The 24,730-nt window shown below is 38.3% G+C and overlaps 1 protein-coding gene across 1 annotated transcript in view; it reads right to left on the reverse strand.

Moving 5' to 3' along the window:
* GTF2A1L (general transcription factor IIA subunit 1 like) overlaps positions 1-12,278 on the reverse strand; it is a 59,200-nt gene extending 46,922 nt beyond the window's left edge. The window contains exons 1-3 of the mRNA XM_060309122.1: positions 12,069-12,278; positions 9,452-9,553; positions 9,140-9,263 (exon numbers count right to left, since the gene is read on the reverse strand). Of these exons, the coding sequence (XP_060165105.1) occupies positions 9,140-9,263; positions 9,452-9,553; positions 12,069-12,089 (247 nt within the window). The 5' untranslated portion in view covers positions 12,090-12,278. The remainder of the gene's footprint in view (positions 1-9,139; positions 9,264-9,451; positions 9,554-12,068) is intronic.
* Positions 12,279-24,730: the final 12,452 nt, after the last annotated feature.

Raw genomic sequence — 24,730 nt, forward strand, 5'->3', positions numbered from 1 at the left:
CTTTACAACAAATGCTAAAGGAACTTCTCTAGGCAGGAAACACAAGAGGAGGAAAAGACTTAAAATAACAAACCCCAAAAAACTAAGAAAATGGTAATAGGAACATACATATCAAGAGTTACCTTAAATGTAAATGGATTAAATGCTCCAACCAAAAGACACAGACTGGCTGAATGGATACAAAAACAAGACCTGTACATATGCTGTCTACAAGAGACCTACTTCAGACCTAGGGACACATACAGACTGAAAGTGAGGGGATGGAAAAAGATATTCCATGCAAATGGAAATCAGAAGAAAGCTCGAGTAGCAATACTCAGATAAAATAGACTTTAAAATAAAGAATGTTACAAGAGACAAGGAAGGACACTACATAATGATCAAGGGATCAATCCAAGAAGATATAACAATTATAAATATACAGGCATCAAACATAGGAGCACCTCAACACATAAGGCAACTGCTAACAGCTCTAAAAGAGGAAATCGACAGTAACACAATAATAGTGGGGGACTTTAACATCTCACTTACACCAATGGACAGATCGTCCAAAATGAAAATAAATAAGGAAAGAGAAGCTTTAAATGACATATTAAACAAGATGGACTTAACTGATAATTATAGGAGATTCCATCCAAAAACGACAGAACACACTTTCTTCTCAAGTGCTCATGGAACAGTCTCCAGGATAGATCATATCTTGGGTCACAAATCAAGCCTTGGTGAATTTAAGAAAACCGAAATCATATCAAGTATCTTTTCGAACCACAACACTACAAGACTAGATATCAATTACAGGGAAAAAAATCTGTAAAAAATACAAACACATGGAGGCTAAACAATACACTACTAAATAACCAAGAGATCACTGAAGAAATCAAAGAGGAAATCAAAAACTATCTAGAAACAAATGACAATGAAAACATGACAACCCAAAGCCTATGGGATGCTGCAAAACCAGTTCTAAGAGGGAAGTTTATAGCAATATATTCTTACCTCAAGAAACAAGAAAACTCTCAAATAAACAACCTAATGTTACACCTAAAGCAAATAGAGAAAAAGGAACCAAAAAAACCCCCAAAGTTAGCAGAAGAAATCATAAAGATCAGATCAGATAATAAATGAAAAAGAAATGAAGGAAACAATAGCAAAGATCAATAAAACTAAAACCTGGTTCTTTGAGAAGATAAACAAAATTGATAAACCATTAGCCACACTCATCAAGAAAAAGAGGGAGAGGACTCAAATCAATAAAATCAGAAATGAACAAGAAGTTACAACAGACACTGCAGAAATATAAAGGATCATGAGAGATTACTACAATCAATTGTATGCCAATAAAATGGACAACCTGGAAGAAATGGACAAATTCTTAGAAAAGCAAAACCTTCCAAGACAGAACCAGGAAGAAATAGAAAATATAAACAGACCAATCACAAGTAATGAAATTGAAACTGTGATTAAAAATCTTTCAACAAACAAAAGCCCAGGACCAGATGGCTTCACAGGCGAATGTTATCAAACATTTAGAGAGGGGCTAACACCTATCGTTCTCAAACTCTTCCAAAATATAGCAGAGGGAGGAACACTCCCAAACTCATTCTATGAGGCCACCATCACCCTGATACCAAAACCAGACAAAGCTGTCACAAAGAAAACTACAGGCCAGTAACACTGATGAACACAGATGCAAAAACCCTCAACAAAATACTAGCAAACAGTATCCAACAGCACTTTAAACAGATCATACACCATGATTAAGTGGGGTTTATCCCAGGAATGCAAGGATTCTTCAATATACACAAATCAATCAATGTGATACACCATATTAACAAATTGAAGGAGAAAACCCGTATGATCATCTCAATAGATGCTGAAAAAGCGTTTTACAAAATTCAACACCAATTTATGATAAAACCTCTCCAGAAAGTAGGCATAGAGGGAACTTACCTCAACATAATAAAGGCCATATATGACAAACCTGCAGCCAACATCATTCTCAATGGGGAAAAATGAAACCATTTCCACTAAGATAAGGAACAAGACAAGGTTGCCCACTCTCACCACTATCATTCAACTTAGTTTTGGAAGTTTCAGCCACAGCAATCAGAGAAGAAAAAGAAGTAAAAGGAATCCAAATAGAAAAGAAGAAGTTAAACTGTCACTGTTTGCAGATGACATGATACTATACATAGAGAATCCTAAAGATGCTACCAGAAAACTACTAGAGCTAATCAATGAATTTGGTAAAGTAGCAGGATACAAAATTAATGCACAGAAATCTCTTGCATTCCTATACACTAGTGATGAAAAATCTGAAAGGGAAATTAAGGAAACACTCCCATTTACCACTGCAACAAAAAGAATAAAATATCTAGGAATAAACCTACCTAAGAAGACAAAAAACCTGTATGCAGAAAACTATAAGACACTGATGAAAGAAATTAAAGATGACACAAGCAGATGGAGACATATACCATGCTCCTGAATTGGAAGAATCAACATTGTGAAAATGACTATACTACTCAAAGCAATCTGCAGATTCAATGCAATCCCTATCAAATTACCAATGGCATTTTTCACAGAGGTAGAACAAAAAATTTTACAATTTGTATGGAAACACAAAAGACCCCAAATAGCCAAAGCAATCATGAGAAAGAAAAATGGAGCTGGAGGGATCAGGCTCCTGGACTTCAGACTATAATACAAAGCTACAGTAATCAAGACAGTATGGTGCTGGCACAAAAAGAGAAATATAGATCAACGGAACAGGATAGAAAGCCCAGAGATAAACCCATGCACATATGGTCACCTTATCTTTGATAAAGGAGGCAAGAATATACAATGGAGAAAAGACAGCCTCTTCAATAAGTGGTGCTGGGAAAACTGGACAGCTACATGTAAAAGAATGAAATTAGAACACTTCCTAACACCATACACAAAAATAAACTCAAAATGGATTAAAGACCTAAATGTACAGCCAGACACTATAAAACTCTTAAAGAAAAACATAGGCAGAACAACCTATGACATAAATCACAGCAAGATCCTTTTTGACCCACCTGCTAGAGAAATGGAAATAAAAACAAAAATAAGCAATGGGACCTAATGAAACTTAAAAGCTTTTGCACAGCAAAGGGAACCGTAAACAAGATGAAAAGACAATCCTCAGAATGGGAGAAAATATTTGCAAAGCAACTGACAAAGGATTAATCTCCAAAATATACAAGCAGCTCATGCAGCTCAATATCAAAAACAACCCAATTCAAAAATGGGCAGAAGACCTAAATCGACATTTCTCCAACAAAGACAAACAGATTGCCAATAAACACATGAAAGGATGCTCAACATCATTAATCATTAGAGAAATACAAATCAAAACTACAATGAGGTATCACCTCACACTGGTCCGAATGGCCACCATCAAAAAATCTACAAACAAGAAATGCTGGAGAAGGTGTGGAGAAAAGGGAACCCTCTTGCACTGTTGGTGGGAATGTAAATTGATACAGCCACTATAGAGAACAGTATGGAGGTTCCTTAAAACCTAAAAATAGAACTACCATATGACCCTGCAATCCCACTACTGGGCATATACCCTGAGAAAACCATAATTCAAAAAGAGTCATGTAACACAATGTTCATTGCAACACTATTTGCAATATCCAGCACATGAAAGCAACCTACGTGCCCACTGACAGATGAATGGACGAAGAAGATGTGGCACATATATACAATGGAATGTTACTCAGCCATCAAAAGAAATTAAACAGTTATTTGTTGTGAGGTGGATGGACACAGAGTCTGTCACACAGAGTGAAGTAAGTCAGAAAGAGAAAAACAAATACCATATGCTAACACATATATACGGAATCTAAAAAAAATGGTTCTGAAGAACCTAGGGGCAGGACAGGAATAAAGATGCAGACGTAGAGAATGGACTTGAGGACACGGGGAGGGGGAAGTGTAAGCTGGGACGAAGTGAGAGAGTGGCATGGACATATATACAGTACCAGATATAAAACAGATAGCTAGTGGGAAGCAGCCGCATAGCACAGGGGGATCAGCTCGGTGCTTTGTGTCCACCTAGAGGAGTGGGATAGGGAGGGGGGGAGGGAGACTCAAGAGGGAGGGTATATGGGGATATATGTGTTCGTATAGCTGATTCACTTTGTTCTACAGCAGAGACTAACACACCACTGTAAAGCAATTATACTCCAATAAAGATGTTAAAAAAAAGTAAAAAAAAAAGATAAATAAAAGGCAAATTTACCAAAAAAAAAAAAAACACAAAGAACTCTCAAAACTTAACAATAAGCAAACAAACCAATTAAAAAATAGGCCAAAGACCTAAATAGACACTTCACCAAAGAAGATATATATATGGCAAATAAGCATATGAAAAATATAAAAGATGCTCCATATCATATGTCATTGGGGAAATGTAAATTAAAACGAGATACCACTACACCCCTACTGGAATGGACAAAATTCAGAACACTGATAACAGCAATATGCTGGCAAGTATGCGGAGCAACAGACTCTCATTCATTGCTGGGGAATGTAAAATGGTTCAGCCACTTTGGAAGACAGTTTGACAGTTTCTTACCAAGCTAAACATACTCTTACCATATGATCCAGCAATCACACTTCTTGGTATTTGCCCAAAGGAGCTGAAAACTTATTTCTTCACAAAAACCTGCACACAAATGTTTACAGCACTTCTATTCATAATTGCCAAAACCTGGCAGCAACCAAGATGTCATCCCTCAGTAGGCGAATGGATATATAAACTGTGGTACCTCCGGACAATGGAATATTATTCAGTGCTGAAAAGAAAGGAGCTATCAAGCCATGAAAAGACATGGAAGAAACTTAAAATCATATTACTGAACTTCCCTGGTGGCACAATGGTTAAGAATCCGTCTGCCAATGCAGGGGACACGAGTTCAAGCCCTGGTCCGGGAGAATCCCACATGCCACGGAGCAACTGGGCCCGTGCGCCAGAACTACTGAGTCTGCACTCTGGAGCCCACAAGCCACAATTGCTGAGCCCACCATGCCACAACTGCTGAAGCCTGTGTGCCTAGAGCCTGTGCTCTGAAGCGGGAGAAGCCACCGCAATGAGAAGCCCGTGCACCGCAACGAAGAGTAGCCCCCGCTCACCGCAACTAAAGAAAACCCGGGTGCAGCAACGAAGATCCAACGCAGCCAAATATAAATATCATATTACTAACTGAAAGAAGCCAACCTGAAAAGGCTGTATACTATAGTGTTACAACTACATGACATTCTAGAAAAGGCAAAACTATGGAGACAGTAAAAAGATCAGTGGTTGCCAGGGACTGGTGTGAGGGGAACAGATGCAGAGGAGCACAGAAGATATTTTGGGCAATGGATATACTCTGTATGAAACTATTACAATGGAGTCAAGTCATTATAAACTTGCCCAACCCCACAGAATGTACAACACCAAAAGTGACAATGTAAACTATGGTCTTTGGGTGTTTACGATGTGTCAATGCAGGTTCATCAACTGTAATAAATGTACCACTCTGGTGGGGTATGTTAACTGGAGAGGCTATGCATGAGGGGGAGCAAGGAGTACATGGGAAATCTCTGTACCCTCTCTCAAATTTGCTGTGAACCTAAAGATGTTCTAAAAAATTAAGTATTTTTTAAAAGTGGATTATAAATTATATATAATAGAATATAAGAATAGAACAGCAGTTCTCAAAGTTTAGTGTACAAACCCCTGGGGGTCCCTAAGATACTTTCAGGGTGTTCATAAGGTCAAAACTATTTTTATAATATCAAAACAATATATGCCTTTTTAATTTTTCACTAAATATTTTAAGGCGGGGGGTGGTGCTGACATTTGCACTGATAGCACAAAGCCGTGATAAATAAAACTGAAGGCACCTTCACGTGAATTAAGCTTGTAAGCGCCAAACCTTACTAGTGCTCATTGTATTTATTCTCCATTGCTATTTACTCACAGTTTAAAAATAAACAAATAAAACCAGCAACAACAAAACTGTTTCACTTAAGAAATTCCTTAATGTAACCATAAAGAATTATTTTTACTAAATTTCAACCCTCAAGTATACTTGCTTTTAATATTCTGTGTGAGGAAATAGGAAGAACATATAAAGCATTTCTGTAGCATACAGAAGTACAGGGAAGTATGAGGAAATCCAATGGTGCTATTGTTTAAGTTGGGAGCTGACCTAGCTAATTTCTTTTTTCAAGAAACACTATTTTACCTGAAAGAAAAACTGACAGAAACTATGGTTCATCAGACTTGGGTATTTGGCAATCTTTTGAAAATGAACTAAGTGTGCCCATCACCTCAAGGAAAACAAACTGACAGTATTTGTTTGGCAATGATAAAATTCAAGCTTTCAAGCAAAAATTAGAATTTTGAAAACTATATCCATTACAGTAAGCTTCATCGCTTTCCAATACTTAAACACTTTTCTGTGAGATATGTGGAGATATTAATATGATTTTTTATCCTGTACAATGACCAATGTGTCAAATGTATAACTCAGTGAACCAATATTTTCCACGTCACCCACGTATGTTACAAAATTACACAGGGGTTAGACAGTCATTCAAAATGCAAGATATACCAGTGAACTGTAACATCACAAAAAGTCCATTGATATGGTTTCAGGTTACACTTTGCAGCTAACCTCTCAGAAACTACCACGTGTTGAGTTTTAGCATAGTACCAAATTACCTGAAAAAGCTATTAAAACACTCTTCCTTTTCCAATTATCTATCTGTGGAAGATTAGATTTTCTCCTGCCAAAACTACATATCACAACAGATTAAATTTAGAAATAGATATGAGAATCCAGCTGTCTTGTATTAAGCCAGACATTAACAAGAATTGCAGAAAAGTAAAACAATACCAGTCTTCTCACTAAATATTTTTTTATTCTGGAAAAGAGTTATTTTTAACAAATATATATTAACATACAATCATTTTTTAAATTAATAAATCAACATTTTAAAAATTTCTCAGCTTTAATTTCTAATATGGTAAATAGATACTAACAACCCACATAAAAGGAAGCACTTTGAGGTTCTCAATTTTTAAGTGTAAAGAGGTCCTGAGACCAAAAAAAAAAAAAGTTGACAACTGAAGATATGGCAAATGACTAAACAAATGGATAACAGAGTCAAAGAAAATACAACAGGGCAAACAAATTTTAACAGTGGAGAAGACAAAGGCAAAGGACTCATTCCACTGTAGATTTAATTTGAACTTGTTATCAAGAGATAGAAAGGTTGTAGCGTATGTTTAGGCTACCTTAATCAGGCTTTTAGAAGCATACAACAAGATGATATAATTAAAAAGTACTTCAATTTTATGAGGCTGTTTACTTCAAGAATCTTATTGCAGAGTACCTAGAAATGAAGCGGGATAGGAAAAAGGCCTATAACGCAGTTTTACAGGATACATGTGCTTCCTCTTCACTTCATCATGAATGATGCAGAAAAGAATAAGAAGAAAAACTGTCTTGTTTAAATGGAATTATTTCAATTATTCTAACCTCTAAGACAGAATTAGAAAGAAAGAAGTGCTGAGTGAAAGTCAGCTAGATATATTAGTTGCAAGACTATTTTGTGATTTAAATCACTGGTAATATTACCATCTTGAGGCAAAATCAAGTATTACAATAGGGTTCCAGCTAGTCTTTTCTTAAGAACCATGCTTTTCATAAAAGACAATCAAATATTTTACTACTCCACATTCACCACCCTCCAAGCCACTCCTAAGGAAAAAATCTTTAAAGTTCTCTAATGAAGAAAAAAATTAAAAGAATGTTATTTAAATAGAGAAATAAAAGGGATGCCCTAATAAAACAGTAAAGTTAAAAATGAAAGCGTAGCCAAAAACCGAACAATTGATGTAATTCAGTGTGTCAGCTTAATAATTAAAACAGCCATGCTAACCCTTAAAGAGCAACGTTACACATTTTAAGCACAGCATTATATAAGTTGTGTTTGGTAACTCAACACTCATTGTTATTTTCATTTTTATACATTATAATTGCTGTCACACTTAAATTCTCTCATTTTGCAATAGACGAGGTAGTAGCCTCCTTACTATCGATATTTTCCCCTCACCTTGACCCACAAGATTTTCATGTGAATTTTCCCAAGTATGCCATGAACAATCTAGTTTTTACTGACAATCTAATCCAAAATCTACCCTTACCTCTTGCAGACATTCATCTATTGAATTTCGGCTAAATCCAATAAAACCTACTTGTGTGTGTCTGTCTGTATCTGCACACGTCTGTATCTGGGTGTGTCCCCTGAGTCTGGATATGTCTGTTGGTGTGTGCCTCTGTGGCTGTCAGTGCATCCCTATGTGCCTGCATCTCTGTACATCAACATGTAGATGTATATACACACACATCAGGATAGCATAAGGATTATAAGAATCAGAGGAGAAAAAAAGAAATAAAGGCTAGAAAGATATAATAGTATTGTTTTATCTTTTAGCAGTTAGTCTTTTCCAGTTTAAATTGATAGACATAATATGGACAAATATTTCCCTTAAAAGCAGAGGTCTAGATTTAAGTCCAAGATTAAAGACAATACGCATATGGTCCATTTCTAGCCATCATTTTATATCCAAAACTGTGAAGTAGCCTGAATAACCTCCATATTCCTGTTTATACTCCATTTTGCTTCCATTTCAATTACAGAATTACAATACATACAGATAGCAAGAGAAAGAGAAAGAATGCACAAGCTTGCAAGCACCCATCTTTCCCTCTGCTTCTTCACCAACTGGCTGGATTACTCCTTTACTAGAGCCAATCAAATCCTCTGAGATAAACAAAGGGTATTTCCAATAGCCCACAAACTATATAATTTGTTCCTATGAAGTAAGGCTTTGTCACCTTTGTGGACTATAATAGTTTTAAAAATAGTTTAAATAACCTAATTTTTTTGTCAATAATTACATGGCAGTGATGACTTATCCTGTGTTCTTTTAATAGCAATGATTTTGAAGTCCAAGCCCTCTCCCCTTAAGAACATTACCCTAATGCCAAACCACCACCAAATGAGAATTTGTTCTGCATATAGTACTAATTTACTAACTATATCCAACCTGTTGATGATTGCAATGTTTGGTGCAAGCTGTGTGGCAACTGAAGGGTGAACAAAGGCAAATGGACACCATTTCTGAAGAAGTCTTCTGTTGCTTTAGACTGCAAAACCTTTGTTTCCCAGAGCTGCAGAGAAAAACAAAATGTTTGCTCTAAAAAAAAAAAATTAGGATATTTACTCATATTTTTTACTTTTAAATTGTCAGCTGAAGGCACAGTAAATGGGTATTAAACTATAATTAAGGGGTTTGAATTTAATTTATCCATTTTTTTAAGCTGAAAAAACAAGAGAGAAACTTCTACTGTCTACAAACCTGCTTCAAGTCTTTTAAGACTTGTTCCTCTATACCTTCTTCAGCAAATAGATCCCGCACTCCTTCAATTACATCTTCAATTACAGATCTGTAGAGTTTAGGCTACATAAAAGCAATTGTTAAAGTTTTACATTCTCAAGTTTGAGTGTATCCAGCCTTAAAAAACATGCAGTATACACTTTCTAATCTTATATTTGAAGAAAAGCCACCGTAAGGATTTTCACTCTGTGCATCCTATTCCAAATACAGTCTTAGCTTTCCATAAATTGGTAAACTTCAGACCCACAGTCTCAGCTTATCTATAGGGCTGAATCACAATACTACAAGAAAATATGAGATAATAATCTCATCAAGATGTATGGTTACTTTTAGGATCCTTGGCTTTTGTGTCAGTATTTAACCTCCACACTCCTTTTTAAAAAGGAAATTAATTTAAGACAGGTGGAAATGAACCTTTTGTTTTCAATTTACCTTTTTCTCAGAGGGACCCAGAGAGCTTTTTTAGAGTTTGCTATATTACTTCCATAAATGTAAATAAATTCCAAGCCATAAATTTGGGGCATCTACAATAGAGTCACCAAATTCTGTCCCGCTTCCAACATACAGAGTCCAAAAAGATATTCTGAACCATGGTCAAGTAAAAGTACAACTGCACCAAAAAGGATTTCCTAAGAGAAACTATGGAGGACATAAACAAACCTTACCCTTCCACAATCTGCATACTGCAGAGACTAAGTAACATCCTAAAAGCAGATCTTTACCAGATTAAAAACTGGTCAATATCAATAGAAAAACAGCCCTGTGAAATAAACTGAGTCCTTCAAATCTATGTAAACTGTGCTCCACTCCCACCCTAGTCCAAAATGGCAATGCTAGGAAATTCCCTGGCAGTCCAGTGGTTAGGACTCAGCGCTTTCACTGCCTGGGTTCAATCCCTGGTGTGGGGACTAAGATCCCGCAAGCCACGCGGCACCACCAAAAAAGATCAAATAAAATTAAATAAAATTAAAAAATGCAAAAAAAGAATGGCAATGCTAAGTGTACTGACAATACTGACCTAGTGGAAGTTCTACTGATAAGAAATAACAAAATAGGAATTTAGTTGAATTGCTCTTATTTCAAATTGCTTAATCAGGCCAAATTGAAAATTCTGTCATTCTAGGACTGCTTTTTCATACTACTCAGTTAGTATTCTAAGTACTCCTATTCATGCGAAGAGTAGTTAGGTATTAAACATATTCCTTCTAAAGACCCAGAGTGAGCCTATGAAAAAGCCAATCAGTAATATTTAAATAATACGTTATTCACAAGCATAGTCAATAAGATTAAGTGCCCTAGATTAGTTCCTTCTTCTAAAACAGTCTACCCTGATAAAGCCGTGCTTATCTGATGTGTCAGTGTTAGGCCCAGCTAGTGTGATCACACTTAAAGCTAGAGGTAAAAACTCCTACGGATAAAAACATCTTTTAAGATCTACCCTCAGAATGTAACAGCAGCCATCAAAAATAACCCATTAGAACATAATTTTTCAAAAGCAAAGTAGGAATTGAACATACTTTCTCTTCTAGGACTACAGCTAGACTTTATATTCTTTCCCTGTTATTTTCATTAGTATATGTATAGTCCACTATGCATAGCCCAGGAAATCCATCTTAACCTCTTCCCTATGTAAAAGAAAACACACACACACTCGTTGGAGTTTCATCATCAAATAAAATGGTATACACAGTAAGCTTACATTCAAGCATAATTATTTCACATATATTAAAATACATTATCAGAAAAAGGATACACATTAAAAGAATAACTTGTCTTCAGAAATGAACCATTTTATCCTTCGTATGTATAGATGGAACCCATAAAACAACACAGATCAGGACAAGCACATTGCCTTTCACCAAATGTGAAGTCTGTTGAAATGAACTGAAAATAAACGTGATTTCTTGACTTTTTTTCTTTAAATCAATTTTTAGGATTGATAGAGGGTCTCACAAGACCATTTAGCCTGTCAGTTCTCATGCGAGGTTTACGTACTCCTTAATGGTAACAAAGCAACCAGACGTTTTATCAATTCCAACTGTACACTTAAACATTAAGATGCTTAAGGATGGGGAAATGGAGGGGTGCGGGAGAACTCTAAAAATATGTGGTGGGGTAACCTAAAGTATCACATTACCTGTTATTTCGGGTAAATAATATAGCTTAGACTCAACAGTGGTCATACTAAAATTAAGAACTACAATTAGACTACAACTGAACTCAGTAATTCTAAACACACTAAACTGGGAGGCTTAAGTTCCGTTCCGTCTCTAACCACCTTCTCAAATCCTCACTCTAGAGGACCTCAGTTCGATGAGGAGTAAGAAGAAGAAGAGGGGCGCTTGTTTTTCTGGCGGGGGGCCTGGTCCAACTTCCGGCTGAGCTACTGGCCCTCATCTACTTCCTCTAACACGGAGGAGAAGGACAGAGGAGCCCCTAAGGGAGAGGGCTCCTGAAAGTCTGTAAAGAGCCAGGAGGGAAAAAAAAAAAGGGTGTACGGAGCTCCACTACCATGAGCCCAGGACCGCGCTCCCTCTGCACGGAGCACAGGCCGAGAGGCCAGGCTGGTGGTCCTTACCACCGGGTTGACGGACTCCATGACCGCCGCTCCAGCGCCTTGCCGCTTGCGCCTGCGCAGCACGCGATGCGCCTCCGAGGACCGTTCTTTGCGTGCTTTGAACGTAGGTGCACGTTGTCCACGCAACGCCGTCAGGACGCTGGGGGCGGGGCGGGGGAGGAGACAAAGGTTAATAACGAGGGCTAAGTGGAGTCGCGCTGCAGAGGCAGTTAAGAGGTTGACCTGAAAGTGCAAAGAGACCAGATAAAACGGGGTGGTTAACTCTGGTGTAACCAGCTTTGGGCCGTTCACATGACCCTTGAAGAGCCTTTATTTTCTCAATCTATAAAATAAAGGCTAAGAAAATAGGGGATGAGCAATGCAGCGGTAGATCCCAGTTCACTTTACCTTTGAGAAGAGGGGAGCTAGTGGTATCTGTCCTTTCCTTCTGCCAATTTTCATTCCTCCCCTTACGCCCCAGTCACAGCTGAACTCCAGTATATAATAAGAGTCAAACTCTTCTAAGATTGGTTCTCAAAGTGTACGACAGCAACATCAGCTTCATCTGGAAACCTGTTAAAAATGCAAATTATTGGGTCCCTCCCCAGACCTACTGAATCAGAAACTCTGAGGCTGGGACCTAGCCTTCTGTAACTTTAACATGCTCTCCAGGTGATTCTGATGGGCACTTCAATGAGACTCTTTGTCCCAAACCAAAGATTTTCAGCTTTGGCTGCACACTGAAATCACCTGGGGAGCTTAATAAAGGTTTGGCACCTGAGTCTCACCCCAGAGAATCTGATTCTATTATGCAGCCAAGTTGGAGAACCACTGCTAAAATAAAGTCAGCACCCCAATACCACCCAGGCTCCTTTTCCTCCTCAGGCAGAAATGACACTCTTGACCTGTAATAATTCCCTCCTTCCCCTGAAGGGTAGAGCATCTAGGGCATACCTTGCCTAGGGCTGAGGGTAGATGTAAGCACAGATAACCTAGATGGTTAGATAAGGGAACAAGTCATTTATTGCCACTACTCTGCCTTTTAAAACAGCCTTTCTAGCCTGCAGATAGATCCTGACCTAACCAGATGGCTAAGTTACTGAATGATTAAAAATCCTATCAGGTTTAAAATTGGCTGTTTATTTATTTATTTGTGCATGTAAGTTCAGTAAAGCTATTTATATCCAACCATTCTGTATTTGCTTTGCCTGGGCCAGGTACCTTATAGTTTGTGAGTTTCAAGAAGCTAATTTATATGAAGCCCTTTAGAAGACTTTCCTAAATTGAAAACTATCTGAAATTTCTTTTACAAAAAGCCAAGAATGTTACATAGTAATTTTTAATGATTGTATCTCTACCTGGCAATTTACTACCAGAAGTATTCAAAGTGACTTAACTTACACCCAAAACAGAAAGCTAAAAGCAGTCATTGATTCCTACTGATATCATAAAAATTCAATTCAATTATTCAGCTTATTGCCAAAAAATCTCATTTTTCATCTTTTTCATAGCCAAGTTTTAAAACTTTATTCCTAAATGCATAGGATTAGTAATCACCTAACTTTTTGTGACAGCATACTGTTTTATATTACTTCATTATATATTTTACCCTTCTCAGGGCTATACTATAGATCATACATACTTTTGAAATTAAATTTGGACCTTGGTACCCATAAAAAGTGTGACTGAGTTGAACTGTTGTTTCTTAGTATACTTAGTAGACTCAGGTTGCCAAGAGGTTATGTAACTGGCAGAGAAATGTCAGTAACTTTCTATTTGCCCCTGGTGGTCTGTCTGCATGGTCACTAGTAGACTAAGATATAGTTTCTTACCAGTAATAGACAATGGCTTTTAGAGGAGGTATACTTTAACCTACATTCCAGGTGAATCCAAGTTGCAACTCTGCTCGGGACCTGAGATAGCCAGCTTCCAAGATGGCCCCCCAAAGATCCTTACCTCCTAGTATTCACCTTGTGTTCTCCCCTCCCACATTGTAGCATGGTTTGTCTGGGTGACCAACAAAAAAGCAGAAGTAATGATGTATCACTTCTAAGATTAGGTTATAAATGAATGTGGCTTCCTTCCTTGGGATTCCTTCAGATCACTCACTTGGGAGAAGACAGCTGTCACGTTGTGAGGACAGTCAAGCACTCCGCCTGTGGAGAGGCCCATGTGGCAAGGAACGAAGACTCCAGCCCATAGCCAACAGGGATCCCTGTTGGAAATCGATGCCTCCCCATTTGGGCTGTCAAAGGATTGCAGCCCTGACTTGTCTGCATCCCTTTGAGAGACTCTGAACCGGAAACTGTGTGAGATAATAAATATTTGTCATTTTAAGCAGTTAAGTTTGGGGATAATTTGTTACACAAAATGGGATAACTAATACAGGACCCATTCTCTGATTGGACGGTGCCTAGTGAAGGCTTGGTTTTTCCTCATTGTAATCGCAGAATTTAAGCTTTCTTGAGTACCCTCATCAGTCACAAGAGCATCTGAGAAGTATGTAAAGGAATCTTTATAGGCTGATATTTGATAGTGTTGACCCCAGGTTATCATCAAACAAGCAGACTGTTGTAGTCATGTAATGATCACATTTCTTTTGTCAATTTTTCAAACTCAGAGGGGAAGTGTGTTGCATACACAAAAGACTTTTGATGCTAAAATTGAAATGTCAAGATCCCAAAGCCTCAGTGAGGCAATTTTACAGTAACTTTTTTTTTTTTACGTTAGTAATTAGAGAATAAAAAAGGAATGCTGAGCTTTGGTCTGTCTTTGAGTACACAGTTTTTGAAATTACACCTGTGGCAAAATATAAAGCTCTTCCCCAATTGCCCATCACAGTTCAGAGCATCAGATTTTCATTTTCTCCTGTTTTGTTTAGAGGCTATAATATCTATTTAACATATCATTTGTAATCAACACTAGTTTTGTAACATTTAAGCAAATCTTAATAATCAGATTAATTTCTCTGCATTCTGTAAGTTCATATTACTTTTGCCTAGAGGTTTCAGTGAGTGATATTATAAAAGTAAAGAAAAAACTTCTCTTTGTTTATTGTGAGAAAAGGCCATATCTATGAAGTCCTTTCTCTGAATAAGAATGTTTTTAAAAATGTATTTTAGAGACAGCCCATTATCTTTCACATATTAAATTTTACAGTCAAATGCAGGGCATTTCAGTAACTCTAGACTCTAAATAATATATTTACCAGTAATGAAAAATACAAGTTAGGCTATGAGCATATGCCTTAAGGCAGCAAATATTCACAATTAGTTTCTGAACATTTTTCACCCAATGCACTAAACCCAGCAGTACTGTGTTTCTCTGCCTCTGTTTCATCCTTCACATCATTCAGGAAATGAAAATCCACATAATCTCTACCTCACCTTGTAACTTTGAAATGGCTGCAATGTTAGTAGTTCTGATTTGTTTATACTCTGCACTTTTATAACATTTTCCATTTTCTAATACAACTCTAAAATCAACTTATATTATTTGAACATCAGATACAATTCCACCACGATGAATCCCTCCCCCCTACCCCAATAGGATTTCAGTTAAAATGACCATGTGACATAGCGCGATGGCCAACTGGTGACCTTATCACACAGTGGAACACTGTTAATGTTCACATTACTACCTATTTTTAAATGTTTTAATATGAAAGAGATGTATACATTGTGTGCATATGAAAATTAGTGACTATAATTAACTCAAGGAAAGTGTGAAGGATGACTTCAAACACAGTTTTCCCTATGGCTACTTTTCAACATTCTCATCGGGGTCTTGATAAGAATTCAGTAATTTCCAAGCTAACAAATTATTCCATTTTCATTTCTTTAATCACAATGTGTATAATCAAATGTGAACATGAAATATTAGCAAGAATAATGTCTGCTGTCTCCAGTGAATTTTCCAACCTAAATTTCTACTTAGAGAAGATGGAGGTAAAGACCAATAAATTGAAATTAAGGCTATGACGTGGAAAGAACCAACCAGCTTTGTTCCCACAGTAACTGTACTTATCTTCTTTCCTAATTGGTCTCATTTTGTAAGATGTAAAGGTAGCATCTTGAATATTCTATATTATTCTACATGCTTCAAATATCAGGAGAGGCAGGAACAACATGGAGTAGACACGCTCCTTCCTATTCCTTCTGCTAAGCACAGCTAAAAAAATCTCTGGATATTATACATAAAACAAAGATAAGAAGACTCTGAAAGGTGGAGAGAAGTTAGGGACCTCACAACCCAAAGAATGACACAGCAGTAAATCCCCTTGTTTTCTTTTTGCCTCACCTATACCAGCCTGGGTACTGGTGAAGCTTGCAAACCCGGAAACATCAAAGGTCACAGACCAAAAAGAACAAAAGCCGTTTTTCTCAAGCTAAGGACCAGAAAAGGGGCAGCAAGACAGAAAACTTTTAGACAATATCTGCTCTACTTCAAACGCCACAGAAAAAAACCAGCCCCACCCCAGAGCCGTCAGCAAAGGCAGAGTAGGGAGTTTAAACTTCCACTCTTGCCCAGCTGTAACGAGGTGCAGCCATCCCCACAATGTCACTGGAGGCCACCTGGGATGCCTGGACTTGTCCCCCCAGCCCAGCTATGATGAGGCATCCCCACCAGCCACTAGGGTTGTGTCAGAGAAGACCAAGACCTTCATTCCTGCTGGGTGATATTGAGACCTCCCCCTGCAGTGTCCGTGGGAGCCATGTGAGAAGGAGTTACAAGGTCCCCTTCCCTGCATCAACCAGCGCGATGTCAGTGGAAGCCGGGTGGGGGGCCTGAACTCCTACCCTACCCAACTGTCACAAGGAGACCCTCCTCCCCTGGGCTGTCAACAGAGGCTGAGCCAGAAATAGGCCTGGAAACCTTGGCAGTAGCAAGTGGGTACTTTCACTTTCCCCTACTGGCCCTGTGTCAGAGGAGACCTACTAAGATAGAAGATTTAAACAAAATCCAGAGTCTCCTAATAACCAAAATGTCCAGGATGCAACTGAAAATCATTTGTTATACCAAGAGCCAGGAAAATCTCTACTTGAATGAGAAAAGACACCAACACAGAGATGACTAAGAGGTTGGAATTATCTGGAATTATCTGACAAGAATCTAGCCTTCATAAAACTGCTTTAATGAGCAGTTAAGCAAGCAATTTAACGGGCGCTTAAACAAATGAAAAAATAGAAAGTCTCAGCAAAGAAACAGAAGATATAAAGAAGAACCAAATGGATTTTTTACAACTGAAAATACAATAACCAAAATAAAAAGTTCAATGGATAGGCTTGTGATGGATTGAATTATGTCCCCCCTAAAAAGGTATTTTGAAGTCCTAACTCCCAGCACTTCAGAATGTGACCTTATTTGGAAATGGAATTATTGCAGATATAATTAGTTAAGATGAGATCATACTGTAGTAGGATGGGCCCCTAATCCAATATGACTGATGTGTTTATAAGAAAAGGACAAAGATAGACAGAAAGACAGCCATGTGAGAACAGAGGCAGAGATTGGAGTGACGCATCTACAAGCCAGGGAACACCAAGGATTACTGGCAAACACCAGAAGCTAGAAGAGACAAGGAAGGAATTCTCCCCTACGAGTTTCAGAGGTAGTATGGCTCTATCAACACCTTGATTTCAAACTTCTAGCCAAACTTCAAACTTAGGACAATAAATTTCTGTTATTTTAAACTACCCAGTTTATGGTAGTTTGTTATGGCAGCCCTAGGACACTAATGTAGGGCTCAACAGTAGAATGGAAATGAGAAAGGAAAGAATCAGTGAACTTGAAGATAGAACCATAGAAATAACCCAACTTGAACAACAGAGAGAAAACAGTCAATTCAAATGTAAGTGGATTTCTTGTCAGAAACTATGGAGGCCAGAAGGAAGAGGCCTGAAAGAAAAGTGCTAAAAGAAAAGAACCACCAACTCAGAATACCATACGCAGTGGTAATATTACTCAGGAAATAAAGGGAAAATCAAAACATTCTCAGATGAAAGAAAACTAAGATAACTTATCACGAGCGAAACTACCCTAAAAGGATGGCTAAAGGAAGTTTTGAAATAGAAAGGAAATGATAAAAAGGAGGAATATCAGGAAGAAGAATGAAAAGTAAAAATATATGTAAATATAGTAGACTTTTCTTCTTTTGAGTTTGCTAGTGTGTATGACAGTTGAAGCAAAAATTGTAATACTGCCTCATGTGGTTCTCAAATTCTATTATCAGTGGGGGAGGATAAAGGAAAACACGGTTTCTTCAATTCACTGGAACTGGTAAAAATGTTGACTATGATAAGTTATGCGTGTATAATGTAATACCTAGAGCAACCACTAAAAAAAATGCTACACAAAGAAATACACTCAAAAATACTATAGATAAATCAAAATGGCATTCTAAAAAAATGTATAAGTAACCAACAGGAAGGCAGAAAAAAAGAAAAAGAAAAGAGAAATAAAGAACAGAGGGAACAAACAGAAACCAAAAAGGCACAAACCAGTGTTGGCAAGAATGTGAAGAAAGTGTAAAATGGTGCAGCTACTTTGGAAAACAGTTTGGCAGTTTCTTGAAAAGTTAAGTAGAAATTTACCATATGACCCAGCTATTCCGCTCATACCCAAGAGAAATGAAAATATATGTTGACACAAATACCTGAACATGAATGTTTGTAGCAGAGCTATTGATGATAGTGAAAAAGTGGGGAAAACCCAAATGTCCACCAAGGGATGAATGGGTGAATAAAATGAGGTATAGGGACTTCCCTGGTGGCACAGTGGTTAAGAATCTGCCTGCCAATGCAGGGGACATGGGTTCGAGCCCTGGCCTGGGAAGATCCCACATGCTGTAGAGCAACTAAGCCCGTGTGCCACAGCTACTGAAGCCCATGCGCCTAGAGCCCGTGCTCCACAACAAGAGAAGCCACTGCAATGAGAAGCCCGCGCACCCCAAGGAAGAGTAGCCCCCACTCGCCACAACTAGAGAAAGCCCGCGCGCAGCAACGAAGACCCAATGCAGCCAAAAATAAATAAATAAATAATTTTAAAAATGTGATATAGCCATACTGTGGAATACTATTTGACAATAAAAAGGAATGAAGTATTGATACATGCATGAACCTGGATGAGCAACGTGGATGAACCTCAAAAACATACTAAGTGAAAGAAGCCAGAGACAAAATGCCTATATTATATATATATATATATATTTTTTTTTTTTAAGAAGATGTTGGGGGTAGGAGTTTATTTATTTATTTATTTATTTTTGCTGTGTTGGGTCTTCGTCTCTGTGCGAGGGCTTTCTCTAGTTGCGGCAAGCAGGGGCCACTCTTCATCGCGGTGCGCGGGCCTCTCACTATCGCGGCCTCTCTTCTTGCAGAGCACAGGCTCCAGACACACAGGCTCAGTAGTTGTGGCTCATGGGCCTAGTTGCTCTGCGGCATGTGGGATCCTCCCAGACCAGGGCTCGAACCCGTGTCCCCTGCATTAATTAGCAGGCAGATTCTCAACCACTGCGCCACCAGGGAAGCCCTATATTACAAAATTCTATTTTTATGAAATATCCAGAAAAGGCAAATATACATAGACAGAAATTAGATTAGTGGTTTCCTGGGGCTGGGGTGAGAACGAGGAGTGACTGAAGATAGGCTTTTGGGGGAGATGGAAATGTTCTAAAATTGATTGTGGTGACGGTGGTACAATTCTGTGACTATACCAAAAAACATTAAATTGTACACTTAAAACAGGTGAATTTTATGATATATAAATTAATCCTCAACAAAGCTGTTGAAAGGTATCAGAGGAGGCTCTCTTCTTTAGGTTGGAACTAATTTCTTTTTAATTGTGGTAAAACACACGTAACATAAAATTTGCCATCTTAACATTTTTAAGTGTACAGTTCAGTGGCATTAAGTACATTCACATTGCTGTGCCATCCATCTCCATAACTGTTTTCATCTTGCCAAAGTGAAACTCTGTACCCATAAAACAATAACTCCCCATTTTAATTTAAGGTTACATTTTATCCTTATGTGGACAGGTCAAGGAAATTAAGTATCTGGTCTCGTTTCAAGTGCAGGAAAAAACCTTCTGCAGTTACAGAATGGTTCCAAAATACTTTTAACAAAAGACAGATACTCTCATTTCACAACCAGAAATAACACTTTATTGGATTTTGAGTATTAAATGAAAAAACTCGATCCCTAGCACACCGTAGGAGCTAAAAGCCTAAAGGTTCTTCTTCACTTTGGGCAGCTTTCACAAACAAATTTAAACCAAATTTTAAAATAGACATTTTAATCTTTTCAACCCCTTGAAGATATATGTGTGTGTTTATTAAGAAAAAGTGTATTTGTAATTATAAGTGTGATAGATTTTAAATTTCTTGAGGACTGAGGCCATTATTCATCATTATATGCCCCCTGAGTTCCTAGCATAGTACCTCCAATATGGAAAGCATTCATTAAATGTTACTGATTTGGAAGGGTAAAGCTGGGATGAAGAGAGAGAGTGGCATGGACTTATATACACTTCCAAATGTAAAAGAGATAGCTAGTGGGAAGCAGCTGCATAGCACAGGGAGATCAGCTCGGTGCTTTGTGACCACCTAGAGGGGTGAGATAGGGAGGGTGGGAGGGAGGGAGACGCAAGAGGGAGGAGATACGGGGATATATGTATATGTATAGCTGATTCACTTTGTTATAAAGCAGAAACTAACACCATTGTAAAGCAATTATACTCCAATAAAGATGTTAAAAAAATGTTATTGATTTGAATATACTGCTAAACTATTGTAAAGTGGAATTTCTAGCCTGTTTGTTGGTGAAAATTAGGGACTAAATTGCAACTATGTTTAGGAGAAGTGGTGCATAGATCTAAATTCATCCTATCATTCATTCATTCAAAATTTTTTTTCCAACATATCGATCATAAGCTCTAGCTAAGCTTATGATTGATGGACATTGATACCACCATCACCTACCACCACCCCTGTATTTGGGCCTCTTCCCCCAAAACGGGAAATCACTGTGGACAGAGCCACCCCAATTGAAATCCTAGTTCGGGAGGAGGGGGAAGAGAAATACACAAGCATCTACAATATAACGGGATCAGTACTAAAAATTATTTATGAGGAGCAACTAACCTGAATGGGGGTAGTCAGGGAAGGCTTCCTGGGGTAGGATGCCTAAACTTCGATCTGTGGAATGAGTAAGGGACAAAGGAAGGGGGCAAGGAAGGGTGTTCCAGGGAGAGGGCACTGTACAAGCCAAAGCTTGGGGTGTCTACACCTCTAGGGAACGCGGTGGGTTTGAGGAAATGACAGCAGTTTGGTTTGGCCAGAGGCTAGAGAACAGGGAAATCTTGGCAAAGCTAAGGCTGGCTGGTAAGTAAGGGCCAGATTGCATGTTCTCCACTGACTACAGTGTGGAGGTAGATGGGAGGATGACCACACAGGAAGCAGAGAAGCAGTTAGAAGTCTGTGGGGTAAGGAAGAATGAGCAGCTCTGTTTGAAAAGCCTGCAGCAGAAGCAACTTCCCCGGAGAAGAACAAGATCTAAGTTACCAATGTATAGCCTTTTCTGGCAGTCAATCATATAAGGCAAAGAGGAAGAGAGGGGGAAGACTCCAAGAGACTTTAGGGGAAGGGGATGGAGCACCCACTGATGGGGGAAAAGGTAATAAAAGGTGTCAAACATCATCTAGTTCACAATTTTACCCAAGGCCACTTCTGGTTCCAGTGTAAGTTTAATATAGAATTTGTCCTTTTCCACAATGAGTACTTAGCAAAGCCTTTGAAAAATATTTCAATGTCTCAAAATAATCCACTGGAGAGGCAGGCTCTTGGCATTTAACAACGCCACCGTTCAGAGATGCTCTTTCCTTGTCCTTTTCATGGCACTTGAGGACCTTTGGGTGGAATTCTCTCTGAGCAGTGTGAAAATATCAAAACAAAACCCTACAGAAAAGGACAAGTGCTGCATCCGGGTGCCATGTCCCACCCCCATGCAGCCACTCTCAGATTGGCAGCATCTTTCTCAGAGATGAGAAGCAGAAGGAGACCAAATTCTACACTGATCACAACTGGGTTTCCCCAATCAGAACATTTATTCTCTGTTAGAGGGAATTCATAGTCTCTGTTCCAAAAATCACAAAAATATGCCTGTTGGGTCAGCATAGCTGATATTCAAGCATTAATACCAGTAAAGAGCAAATAAATTGAAGGACATGACCAAAGTACTCAAGAAAATAAAATCAAAGTTGGTCATAAAGGGTCCTTAAAGGAAATTCATAGACACCCACCCTCTATGGGAGGGTGGAAGGTCTCTGAATCCAATGCCATTTCTGTAAAAGAAACTAAGAAATAATACCTTGGATATACAGGCCTGCCTGCATCTGTACCCGTAAACTCTGCCTTGCCTCCAACTGCAATGTGTGAACTGTTTACGCCCTTATCTAAATCAGCCCTCTGCTGGCTGATCTCATCCCCTCTAATCTACTCAGAGATAAGGCCCTAGCAATTTTCTCCCTCTCTGTCTTCTGCAATATCAGTTTTCCTTTCACAACTGATCACTGCTAGCCTGCAGAGATATCCACCACCTGATGTATACCAAGGAGGGGGGGGAGGGCAGTCAGTCCTGGGTGCAGGCAATAATGGTACACACTGTCTGTAGAGAATTTAAATACATACGGAAATTGACTAAAAGTCTCTCTCTCTTTTTTTTTTGACCATGCCACTTGCAGGATCTCAGTTCCCCAACGAGGGATTGAACCCATGCTCCCTGCAGTGGAAGTGCAGAGCCCTAACCACTGGACTGCCAGGGAATTCCCATAAAAATCTGCTTTCTATTATCACCGTGTGCTGACAGTTCTAAGCAAGGTCTGAGCTAAAATGCCCCCCTCCCCACTTTTTTAATGGCATAGTGTTCTAAACAGTTGCTACAATTACTGTTGTTTTAATAATGCATGTGTAAGCTTCAAATTGGCACATTTTTTTTCATTAGCATATTTTAATTTCTTAACATTTAATAAACACATTTAATAAACTTAACATTTAATAAACACTGTGTTCTACATAGAAGTTAATTTGGAAAACTCCCAGTTACACAGTTGGACCAGGACACATGTGGACTTAGATACACATATTTGTTGTGAGAATACATAATGGCCCAGAATTGTTCACACTTGCTTCAGGCACAATTCTTGTCTCCATCCCTTTTGGTGCTACGTATTCCTGGGTTTGAACCATAGATTCAAAATAAACAATGATCGTAAATATGAGGAAATAGAACCTGAGTTACTTCAGTTTTGTCATTCTATGTGACCACTTGGAGTTGCTATTTGTGTCTTTAAAAGACTGTAGCAGAAGGCTGGAGGGGTGGGATAGGGAGGGTGGGAGGGAGGGAGACGCAAGAGGGAAGAGATATGGGAACATATGTATATGTATAGCTGGTTCACTTTGTTATAAAGCAGAAACTAACACACCATTGTAAAGCAATTATACCCCAATATAGATGTTAAAAAAAAAAAGAAAAAAAAAGACTGTAGCAGAGTATGAATGGCAAGATGTAATAGTTTTGTTTGGTAAGTTTTGTTTGGTTACTTTACACATGAAATACTGTATTTGAATAATAATATATTTAATATGGACATTTATTCTTCTATTTTAATCATTAATTGTTTTAAAACTAAAGAAGGAATCAAGAAAATAAAACATTACATCAGCAGCTACTAAATTGTACTTTTTCTAAATGTTTTAATTTCACTAAAGTTCATTTATTAGTTACTAGAAAACTATTGACATAGAGTATTATTATACCAGACTATAACAAAGAATCAAAGTACAAACTCTTAGGTAAATATAAAAACTACTAAATAAATAGTTGTGTATGGGACTCCCCTGGTGGTCCAGTGGTAAAGAAACCACCTTCCAATGCAGGGGACGCAGATTCGATCTCTCGTCGGGGAACTAAGATCCCACATGCCACGGGGCAACTAAGCCCGTGTGCCACAACTACTGAGTCCGTGCTCCTCAACTAGAGAGCCTGCATGCCACAAACTACAGAGCCCACGCAGCACAACTAGAGAGATGCCAGCACGTCGCAACCTAAGAACCCACATGCCACAACAAAGGCCTGACGCAGCCAAAAACAAACAAACAAACAAAAAATAGTTACGTATATTTTGTCCTCTAGGAACTTGGAGGAATTTGCAGGTGTTCACCACATCAACATGAAATGACATTGACCAGTAGAGTTCAATCAAGAAAATATTTAAAAGCAAAACAAGAGACAATTGAAACAATGGCTGAATTTATATTGAAGTATATAATACCTTCAACACCACACATACAGTTAATGAAAACTGAAAAAATAGGCACATCTGAAGATATAAATGACACAAGGTTCAGATGACATGGGATTGAAAGATGACAAGGAATCATTTTCTATAAGTGCTGACAGTGAGAAAGAGGAGGAAATTTTTAGCAAGAGTCAACATCAGTAAGGTTAAAAAATAATAATAATAGAGAGACACGAGTAAAGACCAAAGCCAAGACTTAGGTCTCAAGGGTTGAAGGGATGTTAAGAAAGATCTCATCCTCACCAGCTACTGTCCCAAAGTTCATATTTGCAGCAAAGCTCCCCCCAAAAGCCATCTACTCACGGTCTCCACATGCACTTGAGTTG

The sequence above is a fragment of the Globicephala melas genome, chromosome 12, assembly GCF_963455315.2.
Source record: "Globicephala melas chromosome 12, mGloMel1.2, whole genome shotgun sequence".
Taxonomy (NCBI): Eukaryota; Metazoa; Chordata; class Mammalia; order Artiodactyla; family Delphinidae; genus Globicephala; species Globicephala melas.